The sequence below is a fragment of the Apostichopus japonicus genome, chromosome 2 (assembly GCF_037975245.1).
Source record: "Apostichopus japonicus isolate 1M-3 chromosome 2, ASM3797524v1, whole genome shotgun sequence".
NCBI lineage: Eukaryota > Metazoa > Echinodermata > Holothuroidea > Aspidochirotida > Stichopodidae > Apostichopus > Apostichopus japonicus.
This window is the reverse complement of record NC_092562.1, coordinates 26,417,639-26,443,387: the sequence shown is the minus strand read 5'-3', so window position 1 is coordinate 26,443,387 and position 25,749 is coordinate 26,417,639. Positions and strand designations below refer to the sequence as shown.

At 35.3% G+C, this 25,749-nt stretch overlaps 2 protein-coding genes across 3 annotated transcripts in view; both read left to right on the top strand.

The window, feature by feature from the left end:
- Nucleotides 1-25,749, top strand: part of LOC139984175 (uncharacterized) — a 260,085-nt gene that overhangs the window by 167,715 nt on the left and 66,621 nt on the right. The gene's annotated exons all lie outside the window — the stretch shown is intronic.
- Nucleotides 1-25,749, top strand: part of LOC139984187 (uncharacterized) — a 62,538-nt gene that overhangs the window by 721 nt on the left and 36,068 nt on the right. For both annotated transcript variants that reach the window (XM_071997983.1, XM_071997975.1), the window contains exons 2-7: nucleotides 8,649-8,981; nucleotides 13,697-13,948; nucleotides 18,364-18,498; nucleotides 19,290-19,445; nucleotides 20,463-20,597; nucleotides 25,311-25,466. In XM_071997983.1, the coding sequence (XP_071854084.1) occupies nucleotides 8,660-8,981; nucleotides 13,697-13,948; nucleotides 18,364-18,498; nucleotides 19,290-19,445; nucleotides 20,463-20,597; nucleotides 25,311-25,466 (1,156 nt within the window). In that variant the 5' untranslated portion in view covers nucleotides 8,649-8,659. The remainder of the gene's footprint in view (nucleotides 1-8,648; nucleotides 8,982-13,696; nucleotides 13,949-18,363; nucleotides 18,499-19,289; nucleotides 19,446-20,462; nucleotides 20,598-25,310; nucleotides 25,467-25,749) is intronic.

Sequence of the window (25,749 nt, the reverse complement as noted above, 5' to 3'; positions counted from 1 at the left end):
CAGAGAAAATGTTTTCGTTGGGAACAGCTTCTTTGGCATGTGAAATCTTCCAGCTAAATAATATGCTTTAATATGCTTTAATATGTTCAGCGGAGCACTCTCAACAGTGTGATGTTGATACTGTTACACCAGGTAGAAAATTAAAATAATCGAAACCTATGACAGAACATGGATGTATCCATGGTGAATGTCAAGTTGCAAGCTGCAAAGTGCGCCATTATTGACATACATATATGACAGTAATTTGTAATGTTTGGTACAGGGTCAATTAATGTAGCCTATTAACACTTCTCAATTTTATAGAATGCCAACTTGCAATGCAAACCCAAAAGAGGAAACGCTTTAGGTGAAAACCATGTAGGCTATAATTAATGTTTTTGAGTTTGTGGTTTTACTAGATTTGAAAGTTCAATTGGGTCTGAATAAAAACAAATGACCTGATTTTTAATCATGTGTTTGTTAAAGCTACATATGAACTGGTCCCCGATCGAGACCTAGAAATATATTAGAGACCAGAAGGGTTCGCGACAGACCAAAGCAGTTCAAGACCAGCAAAAAAAGAGGTTTCTCATTGTTTAAATGCACACATATGATAGCCTAAGTACAAACTTCACTATCTCTACACGGGACTGAGTAACATATCCAGTAGTTGCATTTAAACAACAAACTGTGCATTCATTGAGTACTATAGGTGCAAGAATGTTTGCAGACAATGGTAAAGGATTATTAGCCAATCAAATCACAGGAAAAGCATCCTTGACTATTTTCAGCACAAAAATATTTGTGATGGGAGTGTTGTTAACACTGTACTTTGCATTGATTGTTATGATTGATTTGGTTTCAAACAAATTCAATCATGTGTACAAAGGATTGAAAGAAATTTTGCTTTTTCATAGAAGTTGTGGTATTTTAAAAAGAAAGAAAGATATAAAGAAGTGTTTGTTATGCTATATTAATAGGGTCTGTTCACGTTAAAGCGCCCAAATTAGCATAAATGGCATTTGGAGCATTGTGACAAAATAATTAGAGATTCTAGAGATACAAATATTATCCCCATGGAGAGAGTCCACCTAGCTGTACCTACCATAGCATAGACAATTTCCTGAGATATGCATATAGGTATGCTATACTCCCAGAAGTGCCGAAATGTGGACGGAAAATGTTGCCGTTTTCAAACTGCACAATTTGTACTTTGATCTATTCTCAACTCCAAAAGAGGATTACTCCAAATTTTGTCATGATTGAACTTTGTGGCTATAGGTTCCCTCTCATAAATATTTCAGAAAATTTCATCGATGAATTTGCGAATTATTGCGAAACTGGACCAGTGTTTCGGACATCACTTTTTCCGTCCACATTTATACACCAATTTATGAGTGGCATAGTTTGGGGTTAAATAACAAATGTTGAAAGTGGTGTGCCTTTTCAATACTGTCATAGTTGTATCAAATAAAATATATATCAGATGCATGTCCATTCAGCCACATTTTACTACACAATGAAGTTAAACAACATGCAAAATGTTTCCGTCCACATTTTGGTGATGTCCGAAACGTCATGAAGCAACTAATATATGAAGTATGCTAAAACCCACAAGACTGTTTTGTTACTCTTATTAAAGCATAAGTACTCCCTCAACTACAGTATGTACATGACACATTTCCACTCATCCGTTTTGATTTTATAACCATTTCAAATTTTCCGTCCATGTGTGTGATGTCCGAAACACCAGTGATGTCCGAAACAAGTTTTAATTAATATTGCTTTATGTTGCTTGAAAAAAAGACACAATAGATGAGCACTTCATATATTATGACAAGTTCTATTGTTACAAACATACATACTGCACTACTCAAAACTTCATCCATCTTTACCAAATATTATAGCAAAATAACCTTAAAAGTATGTTTCGGACATCACCATGTGTTTCGGACATCACTTTTGTGAATCCAACATATTGTAAACAGCACTAGTTTCAACTGAATGATTCAATTGGTTGATTTCAGTGTGCTAGAATACACTAAGATCCTACAACAGAATGCTTCTTAACTTTTGGTGTCATTTGACCAACATGTATTCATCTTTTGATGACTTGTGACAAGTCTAAAATGATATTCTACATATTTGGGTATGAATGTTACTGGGAACATCAAGTTACTTGGATTTTTCTAGAACTGACATCATTAACACTACAATTTTCCATCATTTAGAACTGAAGAAGTAAAAAAAACGTTTAGTGAAATTTTTTCTGACATAACATGTATCAGGATACCATCACAGTATACAGTACATTAAAAAGTAATGCTGTAATTGTCTGCTATAGCTTAAATCAAGCTATTTGTCACAACCATAGAAAGCCTTTTTATAGGCTAGAAGAACTACATCAAAGGGCACGTGGGTACCATGCATGGACTGTCATGTGATGTGTTTTAGCTTCCATGGCGGTACCAATTTGATATTTCCCAATATCATATTGATAATTGTAAAGTTAATTACACACAATTGGAATAGGCCTAGATGAGTTTTGTAGCACAGTACAGTAGCTCATGTTTCTATCACATCGGTCTACAGCAGGGTTGTCCAACCTTTTGCAGAGGAGGGCCACATGGAATGATTATGATGAAGTAGGGGGCCGTATGAACCCTTCGCTCGATTTTTCGACTTTTTGCGCGAAGCCTAAGGCAACAAAATGTGAGCACTGCGCGTGGAGCGCACTAACTTATTTTCCTTCCTGATAAAACAGTCCAGCCGGCCCCCCTCCCCTCCCCTCCGCTGAGAGAGTGTCATACAAACTGACCTGTATGAAGTTTTTTTTTGGACCCAGAAGGTTCGAATGATTGATTATATAGCTTTAAATTGTTATCAATAAATCTGCTCACTAAATTTCACACCGTAGAGCCTCTCTGGCGGGCCGGACGCAACCCTGCGGCGGGCTAACCCTGGTCTACAGCATAATATGTCAACGTCACTTTGAAAAACTGAACACCGTTCAGTGTCGTCTGTCGCTCTATATGATATGGACTCAGTGTGCATCTATAACACCCTATGTCAGAGCAGTTTAACTGTTGATGGGAACTTGATGGTTGTCAAGAAAAGCTACCAGTATTTTGGGAAGATGTTAGCTAAGTAGTAGGACTGTGGAACGTGTCTGGTGATCTAACCTATAAATGTTGGTCAACGACTATAACTATAATGTTAAGGTACAGACATTGCTAGGTAACTGTGTGTTGTCTGCTGCTCTAAGCCCAAATATACATTTACTGTATTAGTTAGTAAATCACAATGGGCAATGTGAAGATTAATGCAGTATATATATCAGATTATTACCGTAGTACCACCGTGGAACACATTACAGCACATGACCCTCTTTGACTGGTACACGGATTTACTGTGTGATGAAACCTCCAGGTTTACTCGATGGTGTCAACAGTAGTAATATACACAGAGTGGTGCATCATGCATGCATGACCATGTTTTCATTCCGAGTTGCTTCACTGAGACTTCAGATCTTTAGTGATATGTACAGTATACAGATATTTATCATGATGAAACTTAAGGATAAAGCTGAACAATTTGCTGAGCTGCTGTATACCATAACATCTAAGCCCTATACTTAAATGTAAGTTTAGGCCATAAGCTTAAATAATAACAATCTTACAAAGTAAATCATTTAATTCATATGTGACAAGGAGTATTTGTACAAACCATGAATACTTGTTTTTCACATCATAATTGCCAAGGCATAATGATGAATCTCAATAAAGAAGGATATTTAAACTAGTACTTATAGTAGTTACTCGTATTGGCAAAGTACTGTTGCTTAGCTGGGCCAGTGGAAGCAATCTTCAACATTGGCAGATCCAGCTCAAAGGTGCATGGGGAGGGGGTGGGAGCGGGTGGGTACCATTTGAAGGGGTGCAAAATAGTTGTTATTGCTGACATTACAAAATAGGACCAAGCATTCTAGTGGAGTTTAGGTTATGATACCTCCCTTCTGAAAATTGTTTAAATAGTAGACTCAATGATACTAGCTACAACAGGTGGGTGCCAAATTAGCTATGTAGGGATGTCTCCTGTGTACATCTGTATATTTATTAAATGGTAAATATTTGCTGTTTGTTTCAATTATTGCAGACTTCATCTAGGTAGTGATGGAAATGTGGAAACCGTAAAAGATAAAAAGAATTCTATAACCCTTTTGGGGAAAAAATTCTTTGCAGTCAATAATAATACCATTTTCTGCAAAATAATGTATAAGTTGATGTCTGGGAAGTGTTGGTGAACGCTTGCCAATGCAAATGGTATGCTGGACAGGTACAGTAACGAATGTGGTGAAGCAGAGATTAACTTTATGCCAGTGGTGATCAATGAATGGTCACTATGTGGAGTGTTATGGAGTGTTTGCGCAGCGGTTAACGCCGGTGCCTTTCAATCATAAGGTCCCGAGTTTGTGTCACTCCAAGATTAATGTATGTCGTCCAGTTACAGAGTTGTTGACAATTGACAATTCATAATCATGGTCGCTAAAAATGAATCTAAGAGACTGACTTCGGTCAGCTTGCGGCTTTGATAAGCCAATGATGGCTTCTTCGCGAGGTCCTGCTTGCAGGAAGATCTAAACTAAATGTGTGTATTCTGGATATGTATGAATTGAGTATGCAGTAAACAGTGATAATTCATTAACATTAAATGGGGTTATCATTTACACCAAGCCTTCAGATTTTCACTTATCACCTATCTTTTCACCTATCGGCTCTGTCCAGATGTTCAATTTGAATTATGTGCCTCAGGGCATTTGTTTTCCCAAGAATTTACAGTGCCATTATTTTTCAGTACACCTGGTTGATTTCCCAGTCTATGGTGTTTTAATAAACTGCATTCCCTCAAAAATTCATAATATCTAGTGTAAATCTGCTAAGTACTGTACTGTCTGACTGTTGTGTCTATATTGAAGCAGACTTTTGTTGCTTGAACAGGTTTGAATAGCAAAAATATTACTTCATATTGTTGTTACCTGCTGAAATATGTATTATTGTTATGCAGCTTTGTGAACATTTTTCCAAGGTGATGTCCGAAACATTCAGTGATGTCCGAAACGCTCATAAAGTAACTTGTAATAAACACTGAGGATTTGAACTATAATAAGTTCAAAACTGTCATAATACCTTGTAGGTAGCTTGTCAACAACAAAGACCCCTTTGTTACAAATTTAACTTTTGATATGATATGCGTTGTGTAGAAAACATTACAGTGATGTCCTAATACAGTTGTGGTGATGTCCGAAACATAGTCCAAGACAGTCTTATGCAAATCTATAAAACAAGTGTTGGCAATTTTCATTATATCAAATGAATTTGATGCTGTTTGTTATCATCACATATCGTGATGTACTGATATATATTGCTAAGTATTAACAAGCATGGCCTTCGTTTAATAATTGTCTTGTTGATCACTTGGATCACTTGTATCCCTTTTCTTTGTTTTGAACTTGGAACCTAGGAAGGGTCCATAGATCTCTTTTGGTACAGGTAACAACTTACTAAAATGCTTTTCTATTCATTATTGCCATGAAATGAACATCATTTGGTTTATTACTAAATATTAGGTTTAATATATTAGGTAAACCATTGGTGGGTGATGTCCGAAACAAGATCATTTTGGAGGGGTGATGTCCGAAACAAGAGTCAAGAAAAAAAAAATTCTGAGAGGACATGACCCAGAATTTTCAGCTTTTGGTTAATATATGTGCTTATGTTGTGGTTTAATTTTATGGTATAATTGTTACTATTAATTTCAATTTTGTTCTTTAAAGAAAAACTTTTTTAACTTTATTTCAGGAAAAATTGAATATTTTCTAACGATACTCGAATATTTTTTAAAAAACATCATCGATATCATTGAAAACTGGTCTTACAATAGCAAATTTTGTGTTAATAAAGAAAATAAAAACAGAATTCCCAAATGTAGCAGCAATGGAATGACACACCACCATTACAAAAAGAACAAATTTTGGAAAATTTATAGATTGTCACACTTTCAACCATCTTGAATATAATTTCCAGAATAGTTTAAGCTCTGGTCAATTCTGATTCATAAATTGCAGATATTAGTTATGTTATTTACTTAGAATAGAAGTTCTTTACTGTAATTTGAAAATTTGGTACCTCAGGCAACCAAATTGGGCGCTTTAACGTGAACAGACCCTATATGGATATCAATGGGCCTATTTGTGAGTGTGTGTAATTGGGGTTTCCCGAAAAAAATACATAGTATGTGTCAGCAGGACGCAAGCAAAAAGCTAAAAGATTGTGTCCCAGACACAGAATCCTGCATAGTAACAAACCTGAAGTGACTTGAGGATAGAAAATAGATGAAAAGTTCTTATTTCTTGAGGATTTCATTACCTGACCCTGCCAACTAGGGCACACCCAGTCACGTTTCCAGGTAATTTGCTGTAGTGTAGAGTCTACATTTGCACATGCTATCTTGATACAGTCCCTTTAATATATGAATATATATTAATGAGTTACTTTTCAAGGTATATTTAGTGTCATGATTGTTATAGAGATCTGTGAATATCGTATGAGTCTTTGAGACAGCCATTGTTACCAAGAATAATCTAAAAGACTGAGGACAGTATACAATATATTTAACTATGTGTAAATTGTACATATTTCCATATCTTTAAATCTAACCCTCTTAATTTACACTACCATACTTTTAGAAGAAAACAAAATGCGATTATAACTGCAATATACACAGTTTACATGCATGCGAATTACACTTTTTCTCTAGATGGCGTTTATTCATTATACGTTTTATATTTTATAAACATTAAATTTAACAAGTGTAATTTCCTGTCTTGAAGTGTAAGTTTGTATAGGATTACTGTACTGATGGTTGGGAAGTCCTACTAAGAGACTATTACACTACTATGGTGAATCATTCAAATATGTGACGTTGTCTTCCAGTCCATTCAAATTTGAGTATTCTGTGACTGAATCTACTGTTATTCTGTGCATTGTAAGTGACCTTCAGTAAATAATGTTAAAGTATTTGACCGATTGAGAAATTATGAAAGTAGCTTGTTTAGAAACTAGAGTGTAGACTCGTCAGGGTAAATGTAAACTGGTAGTCCGAGATGACCAAAGTTTCTGTTCGGACAACCAAAATCAGCTATATAGGTCTTTTCCGAGGGACATCTAGTTACAGTTAACAATAAAGTCAGATCCCATTGAAAATATGCCCATGTGGTTAAAATTACGAATTCTATCACCCCAAAAATGGTGTTCTGTTCACTAACCTACTATACACATCTCTCCTTCTAAGTGTACATTCAACAGTAACATATACTGGTCAATGTTAGTTTTTCAGACCCAATTTGCTGTTCAGACAACCAAAAGGCCTAGTTGTCCAAGGGGGGCTTACAGAAAAAAATCCTTAAAAATTAGCCCTGCTGATCTTCCTTTGGAGGAATTTGTCACAGCCAGTCTTGTGTCCAAGTACAAATAGTTCCTATAACAAATTCCATACTGTACGTAGGTGGCAAGAAAGCTACAAAGTTTTTCAAAATTTCTTTCCATTTTTAATGTGCAAAATATCAGCTTGTTAAATCAATAACATTTGCAATCACTTGTTGCTAAACAAATGAAATTTGTCTGTGCAAGATGTGTTGATCACCTACTGATTCCAGTGATATTTTAGTGGAAAAGACTTGCATTAATTAACAGTGCAATGTTACTAGCTTTGAAACGTGTGCAAAACTCTTATCTTAGTATACTTTTACACTTGATCCTGAAATATTGTTTCCAACAACTATAAAGAATTACGCCGATAAATTTAATAAAACAGATGGACTATGGTGCTGGACAGACAGTTTTGTAGTGGCTGAATGAACGAAGCCATAGTTGATGAAACTGAGCTACAGTACTACAAATTTATTTAAATCATAATTATAAACCATAGACATGAAATAACTTAATACTGTACTGTTGAAAAAATAGTCCAGACCAATACGAGAACTTTAAACAAAACAATTGAAAGGACGAAAACTGAACAAAATTGTCAAAATCCCATCGCTACAGGGTATAGCATATTTTATTTGTTAAGTTTATACGAATTCTAAAGTTGATTAGGCAGAATTTTTTTTTCAATTATTATGAAGTATACACCTATAGGCAGCATGAGAACAGAGCACACATAGCAGCTAAGAGTATTGTGACTTTCTCATACCAGGGGGGGGGGCGGGTTGCAGGCAATGGGGTGGTCACCCCTCCAAAAAAAAAACAGTGAGAGAAAAGAGAAAAGGGGGGACCTTGAGCCGTTGAGCGGGAAAATTTGGAGAAAGACATGGGAGAGACTTAGGAGAGTTTTCACACAAAGTGTGGAAATTGCCTCTCCCTCTCCCTTGCCCTTTTCCCCCTCCCCCTCCAGATGAAGAGGTCTGGTTTCGCTACTGTTAAAATCATTTATTATATTTGCATTTGGAAACCTTAAGTTACATCCAGCATGACAAATGTACAAGGTAAGCAATATGTACAAGTACATGGATGAAAACTCAGTGTGATCTTTCTGTGTTAAGAAGAATCTGAATATATAGAGATATCTGCGATTAACATTTCATAATGATAATATTGTTATTTTTTCAGATAAGGTTCAGATGACTGTGATGTCATTCAAGTCAAAAGATGCTGGATCTGTTTCTACTCAGCCTCTTCCTCACTTTGAGTGTTATCTTGAAGCAGGAGATGATGATGCAGCTGTGACTTCAAGTAGAGCTTATAACACAAGAACTAGTACCAATGATCATCCTGTCCCCACAGTGAGTAGTACCATGATCTCAGACCTTCCTGCAGACACAGCTGGATATTCTGTTTCCATTACCAGTACTGTCAACAATGCATTTGGTGTTTTCAATTGTAAAGCAATGAAAGTTGATAGAGAGGATACTACCATCATGACTATCTTCCTGCATGCTAATGGTGAGTTTAATAAATTTAAGCTAAAATATACAAAATCTGCTCAAAAATTAACTGCGTTTTTGTAACAATGAATTTGTTTCTATCCTCTGTATAGAAGTGTTTGTGTATACATACCCTACAATAATTAAACAACATATTAAAACAAGTCTAAATTAAACACCACAGATAGATCACACTCATGTATAGCATCATAGCAAATTCATGGAGTGCAGAAGCAATACATTGATGGAATCAGTTAAAAAATATGGGGCAAAATTAGTTTCCATAAATACAGTAATATAGCAGTGAACTAAAAAAGGTACTATACTATAGAGAAATATGGAAACTTATGCATTGATAAGTGATCTTGCAGAGGCACGGTGTGTTCGCGAGAGCTGTCAATAGGTTCATCTGGAAGCCATTCTCATTAGCACCAGCTGTGCATTATCTGCCAATACAATACAGTATCTCCCATTCAAGCTTCGAGCACTCTGGATGGTTTGACCGAATTCGTACACATCATTGTCTACATTTAACTACAGTAAACAAAAATACTACTAAACATATAACTGTTTATAACACCCACATATCAGAATAAACTAAAGAAACACTCAATTGTGTTCAAAGTTGATAACATACTCAGTTACCAGTGTCGATGACGAAGCCTGAACAAACAACAATTATGTCTTTTTGTGTGAGTGTTGTTGCTCAGCATGTCTACTAAGCACAATTAAATGTATTGTATAGCAAATATAAATCAAACATGGACATCTCAAACTACGCATTATTCATCGAAAATCACTCTCACTATAGCCTGATCACACATGCAAGAGCTCTACTGTGTATTTTTGATTTCGTGTGCTAAGCATATCCAACGATGAGTTGCCATACGTCAGTACTTCATATGCACAGTACCAGCAGTAGGCCAATGCTGTAGACTGTATGAGTCCTTTGTATACATGGATTTCCATCGTTTAATGTGGATATACTGTATATTGTACGACAAAACTTGCTCAAACAAAATTTGTTAGATCAATTTAGTTTATTTGTTAATTCAACTGCTTATAAATCATGTAGCAATACTAAATTGCCGTTTCGTGGGAGCGTTCGTGGCATTCAATTGGGTTTCCCAAGTTCAGATGCATGGTCAATGAACTTTTTAGTAACTTTCTAGTAACTTGCTAACTTGCGAAATGTGCAGAATTTGTAATAAACACTCTGCACAGATTGATAGAATCTCAGAAAGTTGCCATGGAAACTTTGAAAGTCAAATGTAGAACCGCTTCACTTACAGTCACTTTTCATCACTTTCATTACTCTACATAAAATTTCATTAAATGGGTACATAAATAAATATATTTCCCCTGCAGGTCAATGTGACCTGTCCCAGAGAGAATCCCTCCAGTCGGCAGCAGTTATATACTGCGCCCAATGATCACGAGTCCGACGCCTTAGCCAATTGGCTTTCACGCCCTCTATCACAGGTGTATAAGACTGAACTGTTTCTGATGGGGGTAGGTTAGGGTGGGGGAAGGTACTTACAGTGATTTATTAGCTCAAATATATACCAATGAGATAGAGGAATTATTATGAAATACTGTAATGTAAGTAACACTGGACTGGAAAGTGATGGGGGTATACTTCTAAATTTCCTGTACACCTTTATAATCACACCTTTAGAAATTCAACACCATAAATGTGCAATCTTGACATTACCCCTGCCATATTGAAGAATTTTTATATAATTTTGATTAAGTCAACCAATACAGTATATTTTTATTCTGCAGATTTCCAATATTTTTACGATTTAAATTAAATCTGAATCATCTACCCACATAGACAACCCGAGGGACTTTTGAAGAATTTTACAGGAAGGTGGGTCAGATAAAAACAAAATTGAACAGAGTGATAACAGTATCACAGGTGAATAAAGTGATTTATTGGCTCAAATAAACCAATCAGATAGAGGAAACACTGTAATGTAAGTAACACTGGACTGGAAAGTGATGAGGGTTATGAGGCAAAAGCCTCTGGAAGTTGTAGCCTTTTCAGATATAGGCCTAGCATTAATTTGTCTATAAATGTTCAAGCACAAAAATTGCCCCTTGAAAAGAGGAAGATAGACTTACTGTAGGCCAGTTTAACGTTTGGGAGTTCAGAATTGAGTATATAACCTCAAGTGTGTGTTTATAGAGACGGGGGGGGGATAATTTTTTCCCTACTGATTAAGGAAGGGCCTGAACCTTTGCAAGGTGGGATGCTGCCTACCCTGGGGTCATCAAAGTAGACAATCTTGTACAATAGGGGGTCTGCCAGGTGGTGAAACTTTGTTTTTTTTTCACAAGAATCAACTGGGGATCTGGATTGAGGGGCGGAGATTAAAATGGGTGGAATATGACCCACATGCACCCTTGGTTGCTGTCCCACTTTCAGAAATACCATCATAGTGAATTTAAAGCCAAAATAATCTTAGAAAGAGGAATCACTGAAAGTCTTTCTTGTCTTTAAGCAAATTATTGCAGTAACAACCCCCTTATCCAACAAACAGTACCACAAACTATCACTTCAGGATTTTTGGCTACAGTGTATGAAAGTCAGCAATCTAATAATTATTTTGACACTATTTGCACACATGGCTTCGTTTCAGTCGGAATTTGACAACTGGTGTGTCATTTATTCTGTTCATTAACATTAATGTCCAGAATATAAGAACAACTAAAATGGCCTAGTTACAGTCTCTTAGGTGTTTCATTAAAAATTAGTTTTATCAGAACGTGAATACTCAAAATGTTTTCTGCTCGCAGGTGATATATATACAGTAGAAAAAAATTGTTATCTTCCTTTAAAGCTTAGTCGCCAAGGCAGTTTTGAATCATCATATTAACTGTTTATTAACATCATGTAACAGAGCTGAAGCGTCTCATTTGGTCTCATTTGACATTCACAAGATATCACAAGTCCTTTGTAGTCATTGTAGTGCAGGAATGTTGGTTGCAACATTAGTACAGCATAAGCCGGTGGTGCATTTCTGAGAATTCTTAGTTAATCTATAATAAGTTAATCTTAGTTAAAGGTTCAAGATCTTGTGTAAAACAAGTTGGCTATTGCCTCTTAGATAATAGACTAAGTCTCTAGATAATTTAAGCAAAGAATATTTGGATTAATCACAACTGTATCTTTAAAGTGTTTTATCCATAATATGAAGAATATTTTACCAACATAGGGTGCCATATATGGTGGTACAATACTGATCCACGAAGGTGGCTGCTACTGTACTTACTGAGCTGCAACATGACTATTTGTTTTAATGGAGAATTTAACCCTAGGGTTTGCATGAAACGTAAGTACAGAATAGTATTCTAATATCTAACATTTAAAATTATTTTTCAAGTGCACTATGAAAGTGTCCTAAATTTCCTTCAATACTGAGAGTGCTACAAAAGTGACATTTAAGTGAACCACATTTATAACTAACTGCTACAGTCAGGCTATGCAAGGTAAAAGCTTGCCTGTTTGTCATAATTAGCCAGTACTAATACAGTAGATCCACTTCCTTGAACCTTAAATACTCCACAAATTATAAAATAATTTCCGTGGCTGCTATTAAACACAACTGATATTCTGTCTTATTGGGAAGCCACCGTCAAAGTCATCTTAGCATTTTAAACAGTGTCCACAGTAGTACATATATGTTATGTACAGAGTCAATGCAACCATTGACAGAGGTGAACCCTTTATGAGTATTTCTCTCTATTCTCTTTAATGTTTCTCCTTATTTCTGTCTGTTCTCTTTAATGTTTCTCCTTATTTCTGGTTCCAACAATACAATTCTAAATCCAAAAGTATCAATATCTTCTTTTTCCAAACAATCCGTGGACATGGAGGGCTTCTAAAAATAAGTTTATGTCCAATTGAAGTGAGCCTGTGAGTCACTGCAGACAGTAGTAATAACAGTTGTTAATATGCAGGGAATAATTCAGTGTTCAAAGTTTGTGTTCTAGTTTTGAATGCTCTGAATCTTGTGTATAATATTCAAGTGTTCTTGTGTACAAAGACTGCTGTTCACATTTTGTGTATCACTTGAATTTCCCCTCAAATTTTGTTCAATAGCATTTTGATGCGATACCATTTAAATTATTCCCTGATATGATGAAAGAAGATATTCATCGTAGAAACCATTTTGGTTGCCATATTTTGTCAATGTATTCTTGGTTATTTGTTTTCAGTTGTGTAAAGTATTTTTAAGACATTCTTAATTAGAATATTTTCTTTGTTTCACATTTCTTAATTTCATTTTGCTGTAAGTGGACTACTTCTTTTTCTTGAAAACACTATATATATCGCTCACTAACATCCCTTTTGATTTGCCCTGGTTATTGAAAGGTAACAGACTAATGGACCATCACATATATAATGAACATAGAAATATAATTGGAAAATACAGGTGAAAGTCTTTCTGACTAGCTATTACTATGATTTATTATGAAAAATGTGAGCACTACAATACCCTAGGATTTAATTCTCCTTTAACTTTGTTTGGTTTGCTGCCAATTTCCTGATAATTATTGTATTACTGTACATGTAAACATGAAATGAATCTGAAACATGATTACGACCAATCTGTTATGACATAAAATTTGTAACACAGAATACTATAGCATATATATAAATGTACACAAACCAGAAAATGTAGAAATTGTCAGGTATATGAATCGTCAGATCTTTTTCATTTACAGCTTATGTTGTTCCAGTCAATGGACAGTTTACTCAGACTGTTAATGCAGGAGATACTGGGGTCGTCATAGACATGCATTGGTCTGGTATGCCTCCGTACCACTGGAGAATCAATGGTTCAGATTCAGTTGCTACAACTGAAGATATCATCATAAACAGAGAAGCTGCTACTGATGATAATGGTCTCTATGAGTGTCATATTAGCACTCGAAGAAATGAAGCTCGCCATGGATTGAATAGATTGATTGTCCGTGGTAAGAATAATATATTTCCTATACTTACTGTATTGAGTATATGAGTGGTGGTATAATGTTTGATTTTCACCCAGCAACAGTGAACGAGTGTAACTAATGTATTCATGGCAGCTATGTATTGATCTGAAAAGCCTTAATCCACATGGCTCTAGTGATCTTTTTTGAAGGTAGAATGAGTGAAAAGTTTTGAAAATTTAGTTGATTTTGCACATGTTTGAAGACTATAGAAATAAGTTAAACTAAAGTTTATGAATGGATATTAGATGGAGTCTTTTTTCTTTCTTACCTCATCCCTTAATTGTTTCTATGTATCTAGGGAGTATGACATGTTGTATCTCAGGTGCTATACAGCTATGATAAAAGTTTATGTTCAGGAGTAGCAAGTCTTGAGGGGTGACCCATGATATGGTGACTGAGGTATGACCTGAACTCCATTTTCTGGAATAGGGTCAAAGGTTGGCCATCTGTTTTTGTGTGATATTGTGACATCTGCCAGTAGAATTATCAAACAGCCGGACTGATTTCTTCAAGCTTGGTAGGTAGTATTTGTCTTATGATGGGAACTTGCATACACTATATGCCTCTGAGAGCAAATTGAGTCAAATTAAGGGAAAAGTGAAAAGTTTCTTTAATAATAGATCCAAGTGGGAAAATTGCATTGACATGCAACCGTCACATGTATGTGTATTTCAAGTTCTATCAAATATTTTAGTCATGGGGTTACAGGTCAAAGGAATAATTTTATGCAAATTTGTGTCACAAACCTTCATAAACAGCTGGTCCAATATTCTCCAAACTTGGTATGAAAGTGCCCGTTGACAGTATCTTGGGAGATCTTCAAAATGAAACAATTGATGATTATCTGCTATATAACGCAAAGGAGAAGCACTGACTTGACTAACAACCTACACAGGTATAATAGGAATGTCAAGTACAACCAAAATATGTGCTTGGCATTGTTACTCAGGTCGATGTTCAACAAAAGCGTTAAAGGTAAAATAAAGAAAAATCATGTTAGTGAACGATGGGCTTTATGCCTTATCGCCTAACTGCTCATCGTTTCCCAAACCGCTTTCAAGTTTTGCTAGTTACCCACATTCTCAGGGGTGTAATCAATGGAGTGGGGCCAGGGGGACACCTCCCCACTTTCTGAAGGTTGGGGGACACAATGTTAAATGTCCTCCCAGGTGTAGTGACTACATAATGTATGCGCTAGGGTTAGCAGGCTCATAATGACTTATATATCTCATAAAGGGAGCTCAAACATTTTGCTATCTCATCTGTTCAACATGTTTAGTACTTTCATACACATATTGACAGAATATTTACTTGTGATTAAGTTCATAGGGCATGAAGGGGGAGAGGGGCAGCTACCCCCCCCCCTGAGATTTACATTTCCTAATGAAAGTAGGCCTGCTCATTTGCCCTCTCCCTACCCCCCCCCCACATGAGGTTCCATTTGGCATGTCAAATAAAGAATGATAATTCACAATCATAACAATTAATTTACACCTAACTTCCCCAATTGGCTTCCCCTCAGCATATAAGCTACAACTACCATGAGAATACCCTAGCATGCTAAATATCTTCCCCAACTGCTAGAGATTATACATAGAGATTATACATTATAAGTATCTTCATTTTATAAGGTTGTAATGTTTCCGATCAATTGAATGTGCCCAGATACCCAATAGTGCTGTTTAAATGTATTTAAGATACCATCTGTATAACAAGATGATGTTATAAGTGTGTGCAAAGTTTAAGAATGCTTCCATTTTTTGTTTTAGTTTCAATTTTCATTATAAAGGCCCTAAGTTATACCTGTACTTTAATTAGATAAGTCTTTCTTATTTGTTAAAGTATAATCTTTTGTCAGATGTGAGTATTGTTGAGACATGACTCACATATCAATTCAGGGATCAAACAGGGGCAAACTTGAAGGTTTCTAGATGTGGGTCTGCCCCCTGGGCCCCTTGCTAGAGCTTCACCCCTGGACAACATCAGAGGCCTTTGGGCAAGCCCCTGGACACCACCCAACAACGGATTTGCACCAAGGTGATCGCAGTGTGTGCTAGGCGCACACTCCTTCAGTTTTATCCATGGTCAATCATTTATGTCCCACCAACTTTTCTATTGGGATTGACGCCCCTGCACAAATATGATCATTTTCAAATTTTCAAATTCCAGGGTAGCTGTAGTGCATTTCATTCAGTAGACTGACTGTGGTAAGCAAACCACCAGAAATTGTATTTACTTAGGCTTATACTACAAATCTTTCATATTAAACTTTAAACTTAAACAAAAGCTTGACTTTGAGGATATATATTGCCAGATTTTATACCCTGTATGCATTTGTCAAATTGAGAAGGCTGATTATGATTCTAAATGAGTATTATGTTACTGATATAACATTGATTCGGATATATATTCTGCATCATATGTACAGTAGTGTAGTTGCAGTGGCTTCATAAGATATTGGGAAGAACGGGGGTGGAAGAAGAGGTGGCAATTAAAGCAAAATTAGAGCAACATATGAGTGCATGTGTGTATGTTGGTGGGGGGAGGGGCTGAGGGGGGAATGCAGGTAATGACAATGTCATCATTTTCAGTACTTACAGCAGCATTTGGGAGTTAGACATAGCTAAATTATAGTTATTACTTAATCTATAAAATCCTTCTTTTTTAAAATGGCAAGCTTTAATCATTGAGGGTGTCCAAACATTGGGAGAGCACTTGACCCCTTTGGAATGCCACTGCGTATCTATATCCCACGGAAAGGTTTCATATGAGCATGTACAGAGCCAACTAAAATTGAGCCTTGGAATATTTTTGGATATCATGCTCTTTTGTATTTTGTCATCCACCTTTTGTTTGGTTGAGGACAAAGCATATCATGTAATTGTCATCAACACTGGTTGAAGTCCGATAATTTGTTAAACAAACTGATATCCACATTGCAGCTTGGTTGCACTATTTGTTATGTGTAGCTATCCATGTGGTAACAATTACATAAATCCTGTTGTTAGTCTTAAAACACAGGAAAAACTCAGAAAAACACATTAAATTGTCTTGCATGTCAAATCATAAGTGTGACTCAAGTATCATAATGCTATGTATTTTTTTCTGCTGAAGCTTAAAATTGGAATATTGCATCATTTTCAACCTGCACGCCATTATAAAATTGCCGTGAATCAATCACACATTACTTTTAATTCCTGATCATGTCATTAATATAACTGACTTCCATTATGAAATTACCTTAAATCAATCACACATTAACATTGAAATCTTGCAAACTCATTAGCTCCGCTGTTTTGCCATCTTTAACCATTGCCATATATGATAATTTCCTTTCCGATTGTCACTCTTTGAGCGTCAGACTTCTAACATTGCATGATCTCGCTTTCATTCCTTTGTGGGTTTGGGCAACTTATGTCCATCCTTGAGTTTGGCAATGTAATGTTTTCTGCTCATAAACTGTGCTGCATACCTCTACTGTGGTTGTATTCCATGTTATTGTATGTGCGGTTCTATATGGCTGTTTTGAAACGGTCATGAATTATGAAGTAGGCTAATGGAAATTTAAATACAAAAAGGCTGCAGAAAAAAAAAAAAACATGTCAATCATGTTTCTTCAGGCAAGTACTCGATAATTAGTGAATATGTGTGAACGCGAATGGACATAGTAGTAATAATTGACAGAGTAGTGAATGAACAGCATAAATTGCCATGACAGGATAAAACACAGTGTTGACGACTTCAAACACTGATTTCTCCTTTAAGAAGTTTGTAATTTCTTGGTAGGTTTAAAAAGTGCTTGAAGCTTGTGCTTACAACTTAAATAACACATATTTTAGTCTTTGTTACCACTATTTTTTAGGTACATGGGTCAATCCATGTCAAATAAACATATGCATGGAGGGGTCCAGGTATGACTGATGTTGATATGATGTGTTCCCACATGTCTTATTGGAGGAATTTGGAAAAATAATATGAGCAACGTTTATTTTATTAGGTTGCAGCCGGCCGACATCCAGCAAAATCCCCCATAGTTTTTCTAATTGGGAGAATACTTTTTGCATGTATGAAGAGTGAATCTTGTCTCACATTTTGAAATATACACGTAGTCTTTAAATGATGATGTCTCACAAACTAGTTCTGCTTCTTTTTCACAATTAAGTCAAAGAAATGTGAAAGTTAACGTATTTGACAATAGCATGTTTGAAGTTCTCTGACTGTACATGCCTTTAATGAATTTTGCTTTGAATCAATAAGCAAAAGAAATAACCAAAACTGTCTCCCTTCTCCACCTCCATCCCCCACCGCCCAAAGGAACGTCCAAGGAATACCACATGCTACCACCCTTTTATTATTTCCTCCACTTTGTTCTCCCTGGTTTTACTTTCTGTTAACAGCTTGTAGCTCTGGTAGATGGGGTCCACCAGGATGTACTGGTATCTGTGATAATTGTTACAATGGAGGAGTTTGTGATGATGACACTGGGAGATGTATCTGTCCTCCAGGATTCATGGGACAAAACTGTCTGACAGGTTTGTACAGTTGTCTGTAAACTTCTCATTTTGAGGTTCTTTTGAGGTTTTGTTTGCATCACCATGTGGAACACTATGTTGGTTATTCCTCATCTTGCCTCTAAGTAATAGAGCTTGTAATATTTATGAAAAGCATCCACAAACTTGGGAGTTTTTATCCCAGCTTTTGATAGTAGTGTTCTCAAGAGACCATCCATTCACCATTTTGGGGGTGAAATTTAACATAAATTTGGTTCTCAGGTAATCTTGTTATTGACTTACTGTAGTCCTTAAACTTGTACTGTAGCACCTTTCATTTATCATCTTTTATGCCCTAATCAATGTTTAAAGTCAGCTCTCCATTAATACCACTACATTTAGATTTAATGACATCTATACAAGCCAAGCAACATTTTACTAAATAGATGCTCCTGAAATATGGATATGAATGAGAGGAACAGGAGCTACATTTCATCTTTTGGAAACAAAGCATATGCTGAAATAGCCAACATTGTCTCACATGATTCATATCAAGGGAAGCAGTATATGAATAAGTAACTCTACACTGCTGTTCCAATCACTTATGCAAGGAAACTATACATGGGGATGTGTGTATACCTGTAGTCTGTACAATTATCATGGTGGTGTCACAGGTTGAACATGAGAGTTGATTAAGATCTCTCTTGACACACAGTGGAACAACATGGAATACATTTTTTAAACTATCAATTGTGGTTTTCTTTATTTCAGTCTGAAAATGCTGATAAATTTTGCATTGAATATAAAAACTGCAAAAATATATTTTCTTTTAGGGTGTGGTCCTGACAATTTTGGCTATTCTTGTGAGTTTGAGTGTACTGTTGGAAATAGAGCAACTGATGATGGTTGCCTAGGGAGACTGTTTTGTCTAATAGATCCTTTTGGATGCAGATGTAACTCTGGATTCAAAGATCTTAGTTGTTCAGTGGGTGAGTATTTTGTTGATGCTTTTTTTTTGTTCTTGGAAGTGATTTTCAACCAATCTAGAGGCTGCAAATGTTAGCCATGTTAGTAAGATTGAGAAAGTATGACCGTATGTGCTATGAGCCAGCAGCCCAGCTGGACCTTTAATTTTCACCATTTGTCGAAATTAGAGGTTAGGCTATCTGGATGTAAAATTTGATTTTTAACATGCAGATAGTTCATAGTTCAGTACATGTTTCAGTATGTGAAATAAGTGCAGTATAGTGTACTGCATAGTATTTCAGCATGTACACTTATTCGTGTATATACAATTTTGTGCTTTAACAGTATTCAATTCAATTCATTTCCTTTGCATCAACTCAGTGGTGCAGTATAAAACCACATGATGAGAAAATTTAGAGTATATTAACAGAATTCATATAATCATTATAACATGTATAAAGCATTGACATTGTCACTGCAAGAAAGGAAACCAGAGAGGAAGTTTCAAAGAAACAAAAATTAAAGCAATTTTTTGGCTACCTTTAAAAGTATCAGTGTTTAAGTGTAAATTATTATACGATAATATGAATGGTTGGTTGAAATTGGTTCAGGGAAATGCAGAGTCTTATGATAGCTTAAATCTTAGTCTTGATACCTGTTCCCAATTCTGGTCTTGTTTTTACCAATACAGGTACAGTAGCTGGATTTTACAGATAGATTTCTTCAATTCACAGTTGAATTTACTCCATCTAGCTGTGTTCAATTATCTTTGTGACATAGTTTTGTTGCATCCTGAAAAATTCAACTTTTGTCAAGTAAATTGATACACCTTAAGGGATAGCACATATTTATTCCATTGAAAAGGATATGGCTATAGTCATACTATAATCATGAAATTATATCATATTGTGTTTTGCTATAGTTCTCTCTCCTTTTGCACAGACATTCAATTTTTGTGATCATACCAATAATTTCTATGAGCCAAATCTAATAAAGTGTGAAAGAGCTAACACTCAAGTCTTATATCGTTTTGCTTACAGAGTGTGAACCAGGTAAATATGGGGCTGGCTGTTTACAAGATTGCCACTGTGAGAATGAAGGCAGCTGTAACAGATTTACAGGTGAATGTGACACTGGAGGCTGCCAAGCTACATGGAGTGGGAGTAATTGTCAGAGTAAGTTGAATGCTTTTATTGGATTATCAGTTAGGTTATGTTTTTATAAGGTATATGATAAATACAAATGTTTCGTGATATGTATGTATAGAGCAAGGATTACACATATTTAGTTATATCAAGCGAGCTGCTGTAAAATGCCCACCTGTTAGTTTATTTTTGTGTAGTTATATACCTTCACACATTTCATTAAATAGGGTTTAAATGTATACTAATCGCTTTGCATTGCTTTTACTCAGACTGACTACCAGCAGTTGAAACTTGTATTTCCTCCTTCATGCCCTATGTAGTTTGCATACAGTCTGTTAAAGCACAAACTATAGAATTGTACACACTATAGTTACTCTATGCATTCATTATATACCTTTGTCATGGTATGGTGATTACATTGAATGAATTTGACCCCAGATTGACAAAAAAAAGTTCACTCACAAGAGTTATTTGTCAGAAACTTACCATGGTAAAAATAAATGTATACAATAAGGAAGTTAATAATAGGGTATTCCAAAGGCCAAGGTGATTGCATCCTTAACAAAAAATACTAGACAATCATTGTCTGCACCTCTAAATTAAAACTGCATCATCATAGCAACTTGTATGTTGAATATTTTCAAATAATTTAAAGTTTTTGATATTTTCGCAATGCAGAATGAATGTCAGCATGTCAACTGAGCTGAATAATATTTAATAACTGATCCACAGAGGTAAAAAATATTTCCACAAAACATTGAATTGTTCAATGAATTTTACAGACAATATTTACAACTGAGCAAATATTCCAAATGTGTCACATGTTAAGAGTAACTCAACATTAAGCTTATAATAGCGTATGAGTAAGTCCTTTTTTCGGGGGTTTCTTTTAACTACCTAGATAGATCTAAATGGTAATGAACAGTTGAAAATGTTCCCCACATATTATATAGGATTTTTTTCGTTCACTTGCTGTTTTGAAAACAAAGAATTTAATCTCCATATGAAAACCACAGTCAATGAAATTGCATATTACAACCAACAGACCTCCCAGTGAAACCTTCAAAACTTTTAAAACACTTTATTTAAAAAACGGCGTTTTTTTTAAATATTCTTTAAAACCTTTATTTTTATGTAACTTTCATTTTTTTTTGACAGATTTAGAGCTTTAAAAGCCTTTATTTAAAAAACGGCTCTTTAATTTTTGTAAATACTCTTTAAAAACATTATTTTTATTTCAATTACAATTTTTTTGTAGAGTTTACTTTGGAGTAGAATATTGTGTTCAGTCATGTTAACCATTGGCCATTAAGTTTTGTGGACAGCTAGGCATGATTCTTTTAGTGATACAAAACAGACTCACAAACAACACACAATGTACGTCAGGAATTTTAAAGAAGGGCCAAAGATGATATAAAAACGGTCATAGATGATGAGAATGTTACAAATTAGTTTCATTTTGGACCTTTACAATTCTTTATTTTTATGTTTGAAGCCTTTAGTGTCCTTTATTTTTTAATTTACGAGCATTAAAACAACCTTAATTTTTTTGGAAGAGCTGTTGGGAGGTCTGAACCGAGGATTCAACATGAGGAGTTTGTGATGTAATGGGATTTAGGTTTATTCAAGAAAAAAGTGGTGCATGCTTTTAGATTTAGAGGTTCTGAATAGCCAGTTTGAAAAGATTCTTGGTCATGATAGGTTCGGCATAAATTGTCTAGTGCTATTGTGGCCTTGCGCCTGCGACGCAATAAGTTCAATTTCATGTGTTTTGAAAGATTGTCCTCTTGTAATCGTTTTTGCAAAGATTTCAGAATTTCTTCTCAAACAAAGATTAACAATTTGTAAAAGAATGGCTAGATATGGGCACAAAGTATGTAGGGAAGTAACAACTTGTGGAAGTTTGGTACATTATTTTGCAGTGAAGACAGTATAAAGAGAAAATTCAAAGCAGGTCTGGAGTAACATCATTATGCTCGGAATAGCAGAGTCAAGTTGCCAATGATAGGTTGGACATTATTTGATAAAAATACATAGGTGTGGTTATCATGCATGATTATTATAATTGTGTGACATATTTCACTTCATTTTATCTTCTCTTTTTTTTTTTACAGTTTACAGTTTGAGATATTGCACAGATAGATCATTTTATGAGGGAAATTTATACTATGTAGCCTGTTTTTTCTAGCTAATAGCATGTAAAGTTATATTACTTTTCTAAATATTGGATTTTGCAATATCAGCAAAGTACAGAGATTAAATTAGCATTGTAGTGAGTGTAAGTTCAGTTGGTGAACAGATTCTTTTTGCTGTGCGAGTCATTTTATATTGAGTGATTCCAAAGAATTTGTTGTCAAAACCTGATAACTTGTATACATGAACTAAGCAATCCATATTTGTGTATTGATGGTTTGTTAAGGAGGGAATTTGACCATCTACTGTATGTAACATGTGTCTGTTATTGTTATAGGATGTGGGACTCAGACTGATACGTTCTTTCTTACATTTATCGCAGTTGCTGTTCATCATTTCAAATACAAGAACAATGTTATGATAAGAAATCACAAAGTTTACTACAGACTTTCTCTTTTCTTCCTTTTTCTTTCTTAATTCTGAAAGTAATGACATGAAACATAGAAACACTACTGTTGTATAAATTTCTGTTGCTAAGCTGCTATGGAAGGTTTAGCATACATGAAATTGTATTTATGTTTATTATTTATATGTCCATCCGTCTGTCCATCCGTCCGTCCGTCCATCTGTCATTATTTTCCTCCAGATTATTATTTGTTTTACAGATGGGGTGGGGGCTTGGCTGGGCAGGCAGGCAGGCAGGTTTTAACTCTCTTAACAGCAAACTTTACACTCTATTGTACTTTTTTCACATATTTACTTGTATAGTTATCACATCATTTGATATCCTCAGTACGAAGGATTTATAGAGAGTTAGTAAACCAGCAACATAATACAGTGTGACATAGACAGTGTGACTTTGGATTATGTTATTTCTTTACTCTGTCGTAGCAGATAAATGTCAGCCGCTGACATGTTAATGTGAACTACTATCATTTCTATGACATTCTTGTTTTTGGTTTCGATGATAATTGTAACCTTTAGATTTATGATGGCGTGTGGGTGTGTGTTGTTAAAGTAGGTATTTGTAAGAAAAAAACTGTTCAGAGTTTCTATACACACACTAATATGATTCACTCCCTATTTGTATATACACTAGTATTTTCACTCACTAAGCAATGTTCACCATAATGTTCACTTGAGAGCTCACTTGAATGTTCACTTGAATGTTCAATTGAGTCGGTTCTCTTTATAGTTCACTTGATTGAATATATAGTCCAACACTAACTCTCAGAAACCTAACCAGTGATCCTGTAGAAAGAGGAGAAAACAAAGACAACACTAACATGTGTGTATTTGTGACGACCAGCCTGTAAACACGATATCTGAAGAAGGGAAGGTTGGACCAACTTCATATTTGGTGTGTGAAAGTAGGATATTAAGTACAAGAAGCTATATGTTTTATGTGGAGGTCAAAGGTCATTTGGGGTCATATTGGGTCAAATTGTGAAAACCTTGTAAACACGATATCTCGAGAAGGGAAGCTTGGGCATACCTCATATTTACTTTAAAAAAATATTGTTTTTGGTGGAGGTCAAAGGTCATTTGGTGTCAACCCCTGTAAACATGATATCTCACGAAGGTGAGCTTGAGCAGATCTAATATTTGATATGTGTATGAACCACATTGAGAACAAAAAGCCTTTTTTTTAGGAGGAGAAGGAGGCCAGAGGTCATTTGGTGTCAACAGGTACCAAATTGTTAAAACCTTGTGAACAGGATATCTCAAGAATGGAAGTTTGGGCAGACCTCATAATTGGTGTGTAGAAGTACCACGTTGAGTCAAGAAGCTGGTTGTTTTGGTGGAGGTCAAAGGTCATTTTGGGTTATCAGAAGTCAAATTGTGAAAACCTTGTAAAATATTAAAATTGCAAGAAGGGAACCTTAGAAAAATCTCATATTTGGTTTTTCAATGTACAGTACCATATCAAATTTAAGGAGCCTGTTATTGCTTTTGGTGGAGGTTCAACTTTTGTTGAAGTCAACAAATGCCAAATATTTACTTCACTACCCTCTTACCTGTATCTGTGCTTAATGCACCTTCCTAAACATAATATCGTAAGGGAAGCTTGGGCAGATCGCATATTTGGTATGTAATTGTACTCACATTTAGTACAAGAAGCCTTATGTTGTGGGTGGAGGTCAGTTGTCGTTTAATTCACCAGGAGTCAACTTGTGAAAAACATGTTACACAATCATTCAAAAAGGACAGATGTTATATTTAGTGTGTTGATATGTTACATTTAGTACAAGAAAACTGTTTGTGAGGTCAATGGTGATTTCAGAACAACCTGTGCAATTGGGAAATATACTGTTTGTCAGATCACACTGCTTTTCACTGTATTACTAAGATCGGGTATATTGTACATATACATAACATCAGATTCATGAAGAAACTGCTCATTTTTCATCATCGAAACCACAATGCATTTTTGCATTCTGGTTAATACTTTCAGATCTTGTTTACAAACATTTACCTGCAGATAAAGAATCGATATCATGTTATGACTAATGGTATATCATCCAAACAGTCAAATAATATATAAAACAAAAACAGACATGTGTAAATCATGCAGCTTGACAGTGATATCGTTATATTATTTGTCCATAGTTCCTGATGTTTGTCCAATGGGTTACTATGGTAACCAATGTACAGAGAAATGTCTGTGTCTTGATGGTGCTGTTTGTCATAAGCTTTCAGGAAGATGTGAAGATACCAGTTGTGCTCCAGGTTCAGTTTTGGATCCAAATGGCCAGTCCTGTCTAGGTAATTTCTTAGTGCACTAGTCGTTACTCATACATTTTCAATTAATGCTTACATGTTTTATTCTCTACTTATTTGTGATGTTTACTTTCAAGCAAAGGCCATCTGTTCAATTAATTTTAACATTTTCCTTTCTCTAGTTATTTGTGATGTTTACTTTGAAACAGAGGCCATTTGTTTTAGCATTCATACTGGATGTCTTCAAGATGCAGTCAGCAGATAAAGCATCAGAAACTTTCCTAAAAAGACATTTATTAATTAGCTTTGTCTCTCATATATCATGTTG